Source organism: Anabas testudineus, chromosome 16 (assembly GCF_900324465.2).
Source record: "Anabas testudineus chromosome 16, fAnaTes1.2, whole genome shotgun sequence".
NCBI classification, from domain to species: Eukaryota; Metazoa; Chordata; class Actinopteri; order Anabantiformes; family Anabantidae; genus Anabas; species Anabas testudineus.
The window spans coordinates 20974636-20988578 of NC_046625.1; the positions used below are offsets into that span (position 1 = coordinate 20974636).

Genomic DNA, 13943 nt, shown 5'->3' on the forward strand with positions numbered 1-13943 from the left:
AGAGCTGGTCGTTTGAGGGAAGGTTTCTTTCTTCTTTTGTTTTTTCCCTTTCAAATGGAGTGCCTGTGTCTGGCAACGCTGGGAAGGCTTTGTAATTGTAATAGTTTTAGCTCTTCTCTTCTCTTCTCTTCTCTTCTCTTCTCTTCTCTTCTCTTCTCTTCTCTTCTCTTCTCTTCTCTTCTCTTCTCTCTGCTCTGTCTTTACATCTGTTCAACTCCTCTTTTTTTTCCTCCTGTGTAAATTTCTGACTTGAGGGGGGTTATAAGCTAGTGCCATTTTAAGTCGAGCTGCAGCTTTTTAAGAACTGCTGCCAGCACAACCCCACCCTCTCCAGAACAAAAGAGACCTCACACTACTTAGCCCTCTTGCTAATTAGCATTCCCATTTGTGGGAATGTATATGGGCATGTCAGAGCACTGCACAGTTGCTGCACAATAATTCTTGTTACTTAGAATATCAATAAATTATTATCACACAAACTTTAGAACATTAATAGGCTTAAAGTAATAAATAAAACGAGTTTGGCCAAAGAGTTTGGCTGCTTTACCTCCTTCTGGTTTGCATTTTTGTGATATAAATCAGCTTTTCCATAATATGTGATGGATTAATTCATGGAACAAACAAAGGTCTTTGTAAAAACTGGAATGAAGCCTTTAATATTTTTATATTTTACAGGTAGCAGCACAAATTTTATTGTATTGCATTTTGGTAAAGCTTGCTTATTTGAATTATTTTGAAGTGACTGTGCATATGAATGTGCATGTTTTTGAATGGATTTTGAAGTCTGAGAAAATCCACGGGTGGAAATGCTGCTAAAAAAGGAAGTGAGGTAAGTGTCTTTGAAAGGGTGAGGAATGCATTAAGAGTAAAATCTGGGATAAGAGGGAAAATAGAGTGAGCAAAAATAGAGACTAGGGCGTGCAGGCACATTTGTTTGCATCCACATGTGCACCATATTCCTGAAAATGTAGGGGCAAACATGGGATCATCAGCTTTGTTTCTTTCCAACACATGTTCATGTAATTTTAATGTGGAACACCCAAGGAGAACTGTCACATTTTAGAACACACACACACCACACAAGTCATTTGTAGAAAATTATTTCATGTATGGCAGCAACTGTCCATCGTAATTTCGTACGAAAACTAACATTTAAAGGAATAGTGGTAAAAAAAGTTACATAGCTACTCTTGTATCCAACTAATGTGCCTTAGTTTGTGTGTCAGTGTGAAAGATTGATGGGGGTATCAGATGGATGGGGTTAGTAGCAGCAATTTGACCTTATCAGATCAGTGTGAAATCAGCCAGCACACACACTGCTACAGTTTTCTTTGATCTTTAAAACACACTCTACAGTGAAGACACACACACGCGCGCGCGTCTTCACACATACACCCAGAATTAACAAATACTCAATAATATTACGTCCGTGCACATGAACTGGTCTCTCATCTTCCATCTGTGTGTATTCATGAATGACCGTGGAAGCCTTTGTTCAGTCTCCAGTTTGTACTATTGCAGCCTAGCAGGCCTCGTGATCTGCAGTTGACAGGTCTTGGAGAACCTAGCTCTTCAAATGCTCTACTCACTTCAAATGTTCAACTCATGTAATGGGGCATCTGTAACGTGAGCTCACGTAAGAGGGCGTTTGTGCATGTGTGGCTCAGCCTGCCCACCTACTGGCCTGACAGCAATAGCTGAGCAGAACCAACCGACCCTACTTTTCACTAAGCAAGTAAGATGTAGATATAGGATGGAGTACATAGAGAGAAGATAAGCATACAAGTGAGAAGGATAGACTGCAGTAAGACTGGTGAGAATGACTAAATGAAATACATGGCAAATGATAAAAAGATGGATGGATGAAAGTGTTAAACAGGGGTTATGTAACAACCCTGTCGGTCTCTCTTAATCAGACCCACAGTGTACTCGCCCCTTTGCTTTTCTCATCTACTCGGCATTCTTTACTCTCTTCCTCCACATCTGCTGCTGAGTGCAGTAGGCCTTGTTGTGCTTGGTTGAGCTTCCAGGCCTCAGTATCTCAGGGAAGGGAGCTTGGAGTCCTACCTCTCCTGCCGGCAGTGCAGTTCAGTTGGGTATGGCAGACAGCTGTTGGCCCTGTCCCTGGACGGCTGCTGGATCAGCGTTAGCAGCTCTTCCTGGACATGTTTGAAATGGCCCAGCTGTAATGTATTGTGCTGCGTTTCATTTGATTTATGCTTATTTATGGAAGGCCTCCCTGTAATATGTGCACTAACAGGCGCGCGCACGTGTGTGTGTGTGTGTGTGTGTGTGTGTGTGTGTGTGTGTGTGTGTGTGTGTGTGTGTGTGTGTGTGTGTGTGTGAGAGAGAGAGAGAGAGAGAGAGAGTAATAAAGGATAAAAATGTGTTTAGAGTAGAGAAAGCGATTTTGTGTGCTCTCATATGTCTGTGCACCTTTACTTTTCAGGGACCCTCAGTGGTGGGGGATTGGGAATTACTTGGCTGCAGAAGTGAAGTATTCGGAATCCAGAAATTAGCTCACTGTGAAAGAGCGTCTTGTTTCTCCCTTTCTTTCCCCGTGTCTGTTCTATAAAGAACACTGAGTGAATGCATGAATAACTAAAAGCATCACATTCCCCTGCCTACTCCTCATGTTTTCCATTCTTGTTTTTGGCTTTGTTGTTGTTTGAAGCTTATGCCTCTTTTCATGTGAACACATGATAAATAGTTGAGAACACTTGACACCGAGCCTTCAGTTTTTCCTAACCGTGGTGAGTTTTTCAGGGGAAATTGATGACACAACTTTCCTCTGTGGGTGTTTCTTTGGGAGTTTTGTTGTTATGGATAACAAATTTGTACAGCGAAGCACGTGTATGAGCATGCTGTGCTCATCGAATAGTAATATGAACACATAGGTTTGACTTTACTTTTGTGACATGAGGCCTCTCTGAATGACAAGCACAAAGTCTAAATTAATGTTAAGTTAAGGGGTGAGACAAAGCGGAATGGATAGTGGTCCATTTCTGGCTAATATTTCCTCCTTCTCACTTTCCTTCTCGCTCAACTTTAACTAGGTTTAGTGTCACATAACTACAAAGCTGCCAAACCAAATCATGGTAATGGCCTCAGAAGTCAGAACTACATGAGAACTCCCCTGTGCAGCTGTTTGAGTCAGACCTTGGCAAAAATATATTTGAATCTGGTTTCAAATACAGTATTAAGACTACTTGTGGTGTGTTAGGTTTATCTCTTAAGGCACTCTATTGGCACACAGCAGACTTCAGTTGCATTATTTTGTGCAGAAATCTGTGTCCACTTATCTTCTATGTCATACTGTGTATTGTATTAGTATCGTGACTTGAACTTTTTCCTTCTTTTCTTTGTTTCACTCTCCAGGTGCAACTGCTGTATGAGCTCCTCCTTAGCTGGAGCTCTACATGGGCTCGTCTCCAAAGGCATGGTATCTTGCGTCAGACCTCCACCATTCCAGAACCCCCTGGTGGTGCTGCTCCATCCTCCCCAGTGCGCAGCAGTGCTGGCACCGCCCTGCCAGACACCAGCACCTGCAGCCCCTCTGCAGATTTTGGCTCCCCTACTGAGGTTTGTTTTTCTCACACAGTTTGGTGTTTCTATTACTGTTGTTTTTTTTTAATGAAACTCATCTGCTCATTTAAATTGCACGTCTCATTTCGTCATAAACAAAAAATTTACCACAACAATCCATAGTTGATGGAGACTTAAAGTTATAGTAACTTTAGTTTTTTTTTTTATATAGATTTTTGGCATTTTGCATTTATTAACGGTAAGTTGTACAGAGGCAGACAAGAAACATGGGGAGGTAGAGGATATTACATGAAACAAGGCTCTCTAGCTGGAACCAAACCAGATGCAATTGTGTGGCATGCACTGTAACGTTTGGCTACCAGGGCGCTCCCTCCAAAATATATCTTAATGTGGAGAAATGCTGTTAAAGGCTCCTGTGATTCAGACTCAATTTACAGACTGGAAGCAGTGCAGAGATATTAACTTCTAAAGGTTTTTGAGATAGGCTGCTCACTGTTTTAGCTAATCAGAGATGGTGTAGACACCCATCTGCTCATCAACATGCTTCAGCTGTCTTCACACCTGGACTTCAGACATTATTATAAGGGATTTGTGGGATAAGTCCTGATTTCAGTAGTAGTTCCACTTAGGTAGAGAGTGTTTAGAGAGAACAAGAATTTCCAAACAGATGCTGTTTTGGCATTATTTCTGCTTCACTGGTAGGTTTTCTTTCTTCTTATTTATTGTAAGTTTTCTGACAACTAATACCTGTGGACAGAATATAGCAGGGAGGGAGGAGGATAATATTACCCACTTGCCAATCAATTAGTGATTTCTTTTGTAGTGTTGGTCTTTTCATCTTGGGCTGTTCACTACAGCCCATCAACACTCAGTGTTACAACCCTGGCTCGTTAGTATAAGGTGTAATATTAAAAACAACAACAAAAGTCAGATGTTCGTTTTCTTTTTTCATTTAAGGTGCTATAAGTCATGTTATGACATATGCCGTGCATAATTCAGATTGTAAATTATGATTTTAGGTACAAATGATGTATTTTTTATTGTTATGAGTAGCTGAGTCAGTGCCAACACATGCAATTTGTCTGTAAATTGTGTTTTGTTTGGGAAGGATTTTCAAAACTGGAAAAACCTCATCACTGCTTGTGTTTCTTATATTATTGTTTCTTATCCAGAGCAGATACTCTAGATACGCTGAGAGCTCTGTTTGATTTGTGTAAGCTGGGACTTGATTGAATATAAACCTGCCCCTTAATTTAGGGAAAACAATAACCTGTATTTACATTTTTCGCTCTGATAAAAAATCAAATCCAGAGTGTGAGGTATGAAGTGTAGCTGTGCAGGCAGGCATGTTAAAAGCCAATGGAAAAATTACAGTCAGAGGTTTTAGTGAACAGCAACAAATGTGTTATTTTTCCTTTTAGCCCAAGGTGATGATGTTTATCCCAGGCTTAGGAAATGTGGCAGGAGTTTTTTTTCCTTCGGTCTAGTACAGTAGCAGCAGCATTGACAAGCTAGGGTTCCATGGCCTTGAGGCTGTAGCCATCAGGGCTGTGTGTAACACGTGTATTTTCGTGTGAAGTAGAAATGTAGTGTGTATAAAAATAATGGGGCTGATGAGTGTTTATGTTAGTAAGCAGTGGAAACTAGCCTGGGGTGTAATGAAGTTTGACCACCAGCACCCTGACTGCATTGTGGGGCTTCTAGGATCACAGCGCAACCATCGTACCTCCTTAAGAGGCAATAAAGTGTGTCTGTGTGAATACATAGTCATGAAAAAAGTGTTTCATGTGTCAGTGTGCGTCTGTGTCTGCATTTGTTTCCATGTGTTCTTGCATCATTTGTGGACTCACAGAAGTGGCAGCAGTTGAGTATGGCAGCAGAGGCCCTGTGGTATAGTGCCTGTATAACAAGGCCACCGTGGCCCCTGACAGCCCACTTGTCACTGTTTAACAAAGTACAAACACTGGTAGAAGTGTTTAGTCCTCTGGGAGGCTGGGTGATTGAGAAAGAATGTAGGAGCTGTTTTGATAAGTCTCAGCAGTAGTGGCAGCAGTCTCTCCCCACTCTCCCCAACCTCCTGTCCTGTTCAATCCTCTTTTTCTTCAACTACACCCACATCACACCCACTGGATCCTCGCCCCTACAGCCCCTTCCCAACCTTTCATACCTCATCTGCTATTAAATCAAACAAACATTATGTGACATTTTGAATTATAAGTTTTCTAGTATTTGTTAGTTGTTGCTACATAGTATCTCTATTTTTCAACTAGCCACTCTCTTCTCAGCCTTTCACACCCCCCCCCCCCCCCTCTTTTCATCAAACCTTTTATTTTATTTCTTCTCACATTGATCCCAACCAGACAACATTTTCCATAACCCTAATCCACCTAACCTGTGACTTTGAATCTCTGAACCTGACCATATCTGGAAAAATGTTACTTCCTAACCTGACTAAATCCCAAGTATCACTGGACAGATCCCAAAACTTACCAGTACCATTAGCCATTCTCAGTAATGAGCACAGGTGATAATGATTCTCACCACAATGTTCTTTTAAATATCTCAATATGAATTAACCTGTTAGTAATTATCTGATGCTACCTTTTGCCAAGATCTGGTTCTGTTGTTTTCTTTCTACATCACTGCAATTATTTATCTTTCTATTCTGTCTTTCCTCTATTCACGTTGTATTCTCCCACCTCCTTTACTTCCTAGCAACTTTACCCTCCCTCTCACTCTGTGATTTCCTCCTTTAAACTATTCTGTCATTCTCTGACTCCCCCACCTTTGCCCCATCCGTCCACCTGTCCCTACCAGTTCTCTCTTTCCACTCTTCTTTCAGAATCTGCCTTTTGCTCCATCTTTCTTTGACACTTCCCAGCCTGCTGTTGTCTTCCAATGTTTGGGTCTCTCTGATGAGCAAAGACAAACTCTGCAGAGAAAATAAACCCGGATCCTCAGCCCGTTTATAGCGCTGAGGCCCAGGAATTAAATTGTATACTTTACAACTTGGCCTGTGGAGGTGTGGGAAAATAGCCCTCTCTTGGAGTGTGTGTGTGTGTGGGGGGCCCCAATCTGGCAGCTCAAATACATGGCAGACCCCACCTCTACCAACACCACATCTGTTCTTCAAGGTCTTACCTTGATAAGAGTAAGAGAGGAAATTATCCTGTGCTGATAAAAGCATGCACTTTGACTTTTTGGATTTGATTGGATTGTTTGTTGGACTGTAGCAACAGCAGCCTCTGCGACCACGGAAGTGATAACAAAATGCTGTTAAATTTTGCTCTGATCTCCAAGAAAAAACAACAATGGTGACCATGACCGACAGGTATCGGAACAGGACTGGTAGTGTAGAACTTAGCTCTGCTGATTACAAGCCACAATAAATTTGGGTTGTAACAATGACAAAAATAATCCTGGTCATGCTAGACTGTAATAAGGAAAAGTATATGTAGTGTAGTAGTAGTAGTAGTAGTAGTAGTAGTAGTAGTAGTAGTAGTAGTGTGCGTGTGTGTATTGAAACATGGCCATATACAGTAATGACTATAGAAAATGTCATTCTCACACCAAGCTATTGATTCAGTACAGTAGCAATGCATAGTATAAACCAGAAGGTACATTACTGAATGAGTAAGTGAGATGCATTATGTTGTGTAATTCCAAAAAATGTAAGGATGTCAGTGTGTCAATAAGTTTGCTTTCTTCTTCCTGTGGTAAAATCAGCTTGCATGAGTCTGAGAGTTTAATGTGACAGCAGTGGTTCTGGCTAGAGAAGTAGGAGCAGTGGGGTGTCCAATGCTCTAGAGTAACCACGCTACAGTACACAGTGGTCTGAGCTTCCCACAGCGCCAGCGCCTGGCTCCTGTTTCCACACATGACATTACAGGGCCTAATCCTGCCGAGTAGCCAGAACTGTAAACTAAACAGGCCTAACCACACACACACACACACACACACACACACACACACACACACACACACACACACACACACTGTGTGAGTGCTGTGTTTTGACTTAAGCTCAACAATAATTAGTCCCCAAATGGCAGTTGACACTGGAATATCTCTCATTGAGACTGACTGAACACCATTACTACTTAGCTCATATTACTCACTGCCAGTCACAGTTAACTACATGAACACACACACTAACACACACCTTCACAGTTAAGTTTCATGTGAACTGAAATGACAAAAAATACTAGTTCTGTCTGAAGAAAGTGATTCAGGGTTATCATTCTTATCTAATTTATTTAGTCATGCATGCATGTTCATCATTTGAGTATGATGATGAAGAGGTATATATTTTTTTTATATTGTGTATGGATATTCACTATACCTAGTGAACCTAAGATTATATAGCACTTTAAGACATATGTCTGCAGAGCTACCAGTGTCTATCTACAGGTCAGGTTTTAACTTCTATCTTTGGTTTCTTTTTTATCTTGAATTTTAAGAAAGTTCTTAAACAGTTACTGTAAAAAATATTTTTACCTTTCTCCTGCTGAGAGATAGTCCCCACACACTGTTTAATTGGCATAAACCTTAATTTATTTATATTTCTGTCAGTCGTTGTTATTAAACTCTGCTGTCAGCCACCCTTAGCTGCGCAATTAAATAAAATTTGCAAATTAGTGTGAGGCCCTCATCCCTCCCCCACAGCTGTGGAAAGGGCTATTAATTCTCTCATCTGGATCCTCTTTAAGACACTGTAATCAGCCCAGCAGCTGTGTGCTTTCTAATTGAGATGGTTGATAGCCTCCTCACCAACCACAGCCAGGCTCAATAACTATGACTCAATCTGTCATTACCACACTGCGATGGGACAAGCTGTGGAAAAATTAAAATCTAGCAATGCCAGAGCTATAAATTGTCCTATTGTTTGTTTGCAGTCTTTTTCACCTTCTTATGTAGCCAGACAGTTACACAGGCTTCAGATCCCTCGACTTTTTCTGTACAGTATTATATTTGAAATAGTAACATTTGATATTAGTCTGCACTCAATAAGCCATAATGGAAAAGTTAAAGCATGTTTTTCAAATGTATTAAAAATGATTGTATTCAGTGTCATAGACACACACCTGTGTACGTAAAATCCTACAATTCACACTGCATGTAAGGACAATAACCAAACCAGGAAGTGTCTGTAGATTTCTGTGATATAAATGTGGTGAGGCATAGAGTAGGGCAAGTGTATGAAACAATTTCTCAAGCTTTGAGTGTTCCCAGGAGCACAGTGGCCTGTTTTCACTTTTGTGTAATGGCTTATTGAGTAGATTGAAAGGCAAAATGGTAATTTTATCTATTTAAAATTAGATCTACAGCAGTAAATGTGCAAAAAGTAAAGGGCTCCGAATAGTTTCTGAAGCCACTCCACATGTTTGCGAAACATATTTACCAGAACGAGAGAGAGAGAGAAATAATAAAAAATGTCCCTGGTCCTGTCATCCTCTGTGCTTTGCCAAACCCCTGTTGATGAGATGAGAGCCCACAGAAGGCAGCTTCCTCTGCCGCATCCTGCTTGCCTCCTCACCTCGCCCCCACCTCTGGTCTTCATTTCCCATTCTCTCCCAGGCTGCAAGACGTGTGTGTCCTGGCGCACTTGAGTGAAAGCAGGCCGCGTGGGTGTTGGTGGCTTAGTTTGGGGTTAACACCAGTGACAGATCCAGACAATGGTCCTTTCCTTCGCTATTGCTCAGCTTTTGAGTAAAGTTCTGCTCACCAGACACTGATGTCATCTACACAGCTCTGTAGCTGGTGGTTGCTTTGTTATGACTCCATGCTCAGCGACTGCACTTTCAAACATACATATGCATTTACCAAACACTTGCTTGGACATGAATGCGAACAAACAAACATAGATACAAGAAACAGGTATAAAATATTAAAGGTGTTTTGTTTTAAGGTCAATTTTGAGTTGTGGGTGTGTATATGTTTACTCAAATTAGACATTGTTTTTTATTCTGAAATAACAACTCCTGCTATGTATTCAGGATTCAGCAACTATGTTACTATGTTACCCATCCAGACTTATACAACTGTATTTTGGCTCTACAGGGTGACTCAGTGCCTGCTGCAGATGACAGTCCGTTTGCTGATACAGTAACACTGGAGCAGAAAACGAACAGCATTGGGGGGACAAGCGGGAAGGTCAGCCTTTGGATGCAGTGGATGTTACCCAAGGTCACTGTTAAACTGTTTGCTCCTGATCCAGCAGCCAAAACAACAGGTACATTAACTTTGTAAAAACAACCTGTTGTACAAATAGTCAATTTCAGTGGATTTGCCAATGCATTGTTGTTTTGTGTCTCACTATTGCCAAGTGATAATTACCATAGTATTCATCTTAGATTCTCAAGTTTCAGATGCGACTAAGTTTTAATACAAATTTGTGTGCAGTGTGAAAAAGTATAGGAACCTATTCCTATTCATTGTTTTTGTAGTATTGCTGTATCAACAGTAATTACATAATTCACATATTGATCACTCAGAAGAAAACACAGCTGGAGAAAAGGAAGAATGCAAGATAAATAAATGGGTAATAAATCCCAAGCGAAGCACCTCTTGTCCCCTTCAGATTTACTCTGGTGACGAAAGGCTAGATTTACCTTTATTTGGTGGCTGTAATATTAAGCATCTGCCAACCAGATCGCCCAGCTTAACGTCTTTAATGGTTGAAACGGAATGTTTTGGAGGACCTCACAGAGATTATTTGACTTAGAGACATCCTAAAAAGGCATTACTCCGGATTTGGGTGTAATATGTGCCATCTGAGATGCAAGATGAACTTACCACTGGATTTACTGAATGCAACATATGACGCATGTTATTGAAAACAAGAATTGTGTGTCTGCGCAATATCACAAATACATTCTTGGAGATAAGTGAGCCACAGATAGCACTGCAGACAGTCTGCTGTGATGTAATATGTTTTTCAGCTGCAGCGGAAATAAGATTCTTGTCTCTCAAGAAAATGGAAAATTAACCATTCCAGACTTATTGCTTCTCAGACATAGTGTTATGCTGTTATGTGTTAGAAGATTAGAGGCAGGAATCAGGAGGCTCTGCTAAAGGCACAAATCAGTGATGAGCTTTCCGTCATTTAAGATGAGCCATTTAAGAAGAAGGGACTAAAGGTTTCCAGTACTCATGCATCAATATCAACACCATGTTCGGAGGCTGAGTGCCTGAGTATCTAACAACTTGGGAGAGTTCTTTCCACAAAGTATCCACAAGAAAGCTGACAAGCCCTGTTTCAATATTAATAAGTCAATAGGAACCTCTGCGTTTCTCAGAATCACCACAAGGCAACAGTACAACAATAACCATAGTTTCAAATGCACAAAGTCCATTTTCCCAAGCTAGACTGCGACTGTGGGACTTTCTCAGTGGAAACAATGAGAGAGAAACAACACTCAAGCTCACAGGCTTGACTGTTGTTACAAACTCTAAGCTCTAAGCTCTAAAAAGCTTAGTCACTTTGGCTGCAGTTTGTGAGTTTGTTTGCACACAAGGTGGGCAAGGGCACGCACATACATTTTTATCCATTTTACACACGGCATTCTACAGTACCTGCCAGAACTAGAGAAACACACAATACTGGCACACATGTAGGACTTATTATGAAGGGCTGAAGGGTTCGTTTATTCATCAGAGAAGATGCTTGGCCCTCCTACACACTTCAGTATGACTTAAGTGCTTGGCAGCCTGGCATAACTATGGGTTTGTGTTTTCCCTTTATGCCTGTGTGTACATACTGTAAGCCTGAAGCTTGCTCCACCTAACATTAGTTGAGCTTGAATCAGCTGCATCAGTGTTAGCCTGATAACTGTAGATCATAATTCCACACCCAGGTGCCCATGTGTTAGCTAGAATGCGGATCCTTGACATTATATTCACGTATGTATGAATTTGTTTTTTCAGCTGTGTTTGCCAAACACAGGGGTGTCCATACATCATGATAAAACAAAAATAAAGGGAGACTGTGTCTGCTTTCACATTTTTGCAAAAGAATGATTTATGTAAAGTTCAGCCGACTGATGAATGCAAGTCTTTCTGCTGCAATTCACTTGATGATCTTAAAAAAATGTTTTTGGATATTTTTTCTGTGTTTCCATCAGAAGTCTGTGTCATCACTGAACTTGAAGACCTGAGTGCCTCTGTCGATGTCCAGGATGTTTATACTAAAATCAAATGTAAAGTTGGCAGCTTCAACATCGACCACTACAGATGCAGGTAGAGTACAGTACATCTGGTACAAGTAAACATATACACACATGTTCAAGCTAAGATTAATGTTTGCCATAGTGGGTTGACTATATGGTACAGCAGTGGCTGATGCACTGATAGAGTGAAACCTGAGAATATCCAGTGTGACCGTCCCACACACTGGTGTACAGTCCTGGAGTCCACACACACACACACACACACATATCACACTTTCATGCTCACACACTTTTACCACCAATACCACTAACAGTTGGCCTGTTCCCACTTCTGCTTAAATTGATAATTTTTTCAGATTATCACCTTAGCATTGTATTTCCAGACAGCTGTTGTGGTAGTGACCACAGACAGATGGACAGAAAGACAGACAGACACGTGGACCAGCAGACTACACAGAGTAGTTGAATGGGCTATGGGCTGGACCACGTCTGACTCACAGAGCAGAGGAGTTCAGTCAGTCCGTCAGTCATTCTCTCTCAGCCTGCGGTGTCTGAAACGGTTCACAGAAACATTAACGCGTTGTTAGGGCAGGAAAACCACTGGGCGATGTTCCACTGCATCCCATGGTAATCTATCCCCACGTCAAGCTTGAGTCAAAATGGAGTAATTTAAGTCTGGGTTTTGAAATTATGAAAACATGTACTGCATACATGGTGAAACTGAAGCTGTGACTAAAGATTTCAATTCTTTATGCCCCACATACACATTCTTCCCATTAATTATGGAGTGGCCTCGTTTTCAATATCTAAATCCCCTTGTATTTCTTTCTCCTTGCTTTGATCACATACATCTGTGATGGAGTCAGCAGCTCTACAGCATGTACGTGCCTTAGGTCATGTTCTGTTGGGAAGAGACCACTTAGCAGGAGGCAATTCTCCCTGTCTCAGTCTGAGGAGATAATGAAACTGCAATCTAACAGTCCACCATTTTGCGTCCAGCAGACCAGAGTGCGTCTGTGTGTCTTCACAGGTCTGTGCCTACATGCCTGCATAGACATGTTCCCATAAGTGCCTCCTTCCCTGATTGAGCCAGACAGTGAAAGGGATATGGGCCTTGCCGGGCCCAGTGCCCATATTGAACCCCATCATTAACAATCAATTCTCTCACCACATGACTTGCCAGATTTTAAAATCACCTTAGCTGGTGGTTTTATCATAGGTTGAAGAGGAACTGAAGCAATACTCTTGGCTTTGAACCTGACTGCAAGCTTTTCACAGACCTCCCTGTGTAGCTGTATTCAGTTGATTTATATTCTGTCAGGCCACATGTATTTTGGGCAGTGTAGAGCATCACTCTAAGCCAGGACAATGTCAGTGATTAGACAGTTTTAGGGCATGAAGGTGTCGTGGGTCATTATATTATAGTGCTGTGCTCTCACAGGTGTGTGACCAATTGCTTCTGAGACAGAGCCAACCTCAATCTCTTTAGAAGACCTCTCTGCCCTCCTAAGTAGATAATTGGTCAATTTTCTAATTTCTAGGTTATTTCAGTTTAATGTGCATTTAATAATGCGTTCTCAACACACTTTCACCCGAATGTTCTGGCAGCGAGAGGCCCTCCATCATCCAAGCTAGGTTACAGTCATACTTGTTTAGGACACAGTGGAGGACCTCTGGGCTTTTGGCCCACTATAATCTGTATCATCTACGCACACAAGAGAGCTCACAGGGGTTGGAGTCCATATTAATCACTCTGAACAGATAATTGTTAGGTATTTCATCACGCAGCCGAGGTTATATGTGTGCAGTGGGTCAGATTAAATCAGGCTTGACAGGGAAATGTTTCATCTGGCCTCAGCTATCTCACTAGCTAGAAAAGGGATATACTGTACAGTTAAATGCAGCAGGCAAATATGGGAGGCAAACATATCAAAATAGGAGGATGACAAGAAAGGGCGGAGGCGATGTGACAGAAAGAAGAATTCAAAATAGGTGGTCGTTGAACCCTGTAGGTGTGGGGCTCGCTCATCACGAAGCAGAAGGGGAAATTAAAAGAGATATAGGAGTGATGGAGTAATTATTATTATAGTATATTATTAGTATTGAACTCTGTAGCAGGGATTTTCTTTCCTGTTGGAGGTTCCAAAGATTAGGAAGCTTCTACTGTTCATCTTAGGCAATGTAGCTTTCAACTATTGTGAAATGCAGAAGCTCTTATTATGATGCTTA

The 13943-nt window shown here is 41.3% G+C and overlaps 1 protein-coding gene across 1 annotated transcript in view; it reads left to right on the forward strand.

Annotated features, from left to right (window-relative positions):
• LOC113170474 (vacuolar protein sorting-associated protein 13B) overlaps nt 1-13943 on the forward strand; it is a 278722-nt gene that overhangs the window by 137970 nt on the left and 126809 nt on the right. Inside the window, 3 exon segments of the mRNA XM_026372581.1 lie at nt 3379-3582; nt 9607-9778; nt 11670-11784. Coding sequence (XP_026228366.1) covers nt 3379-3582; nt 9607-9778; nt 11670-11784 — 491 coding nt within the window.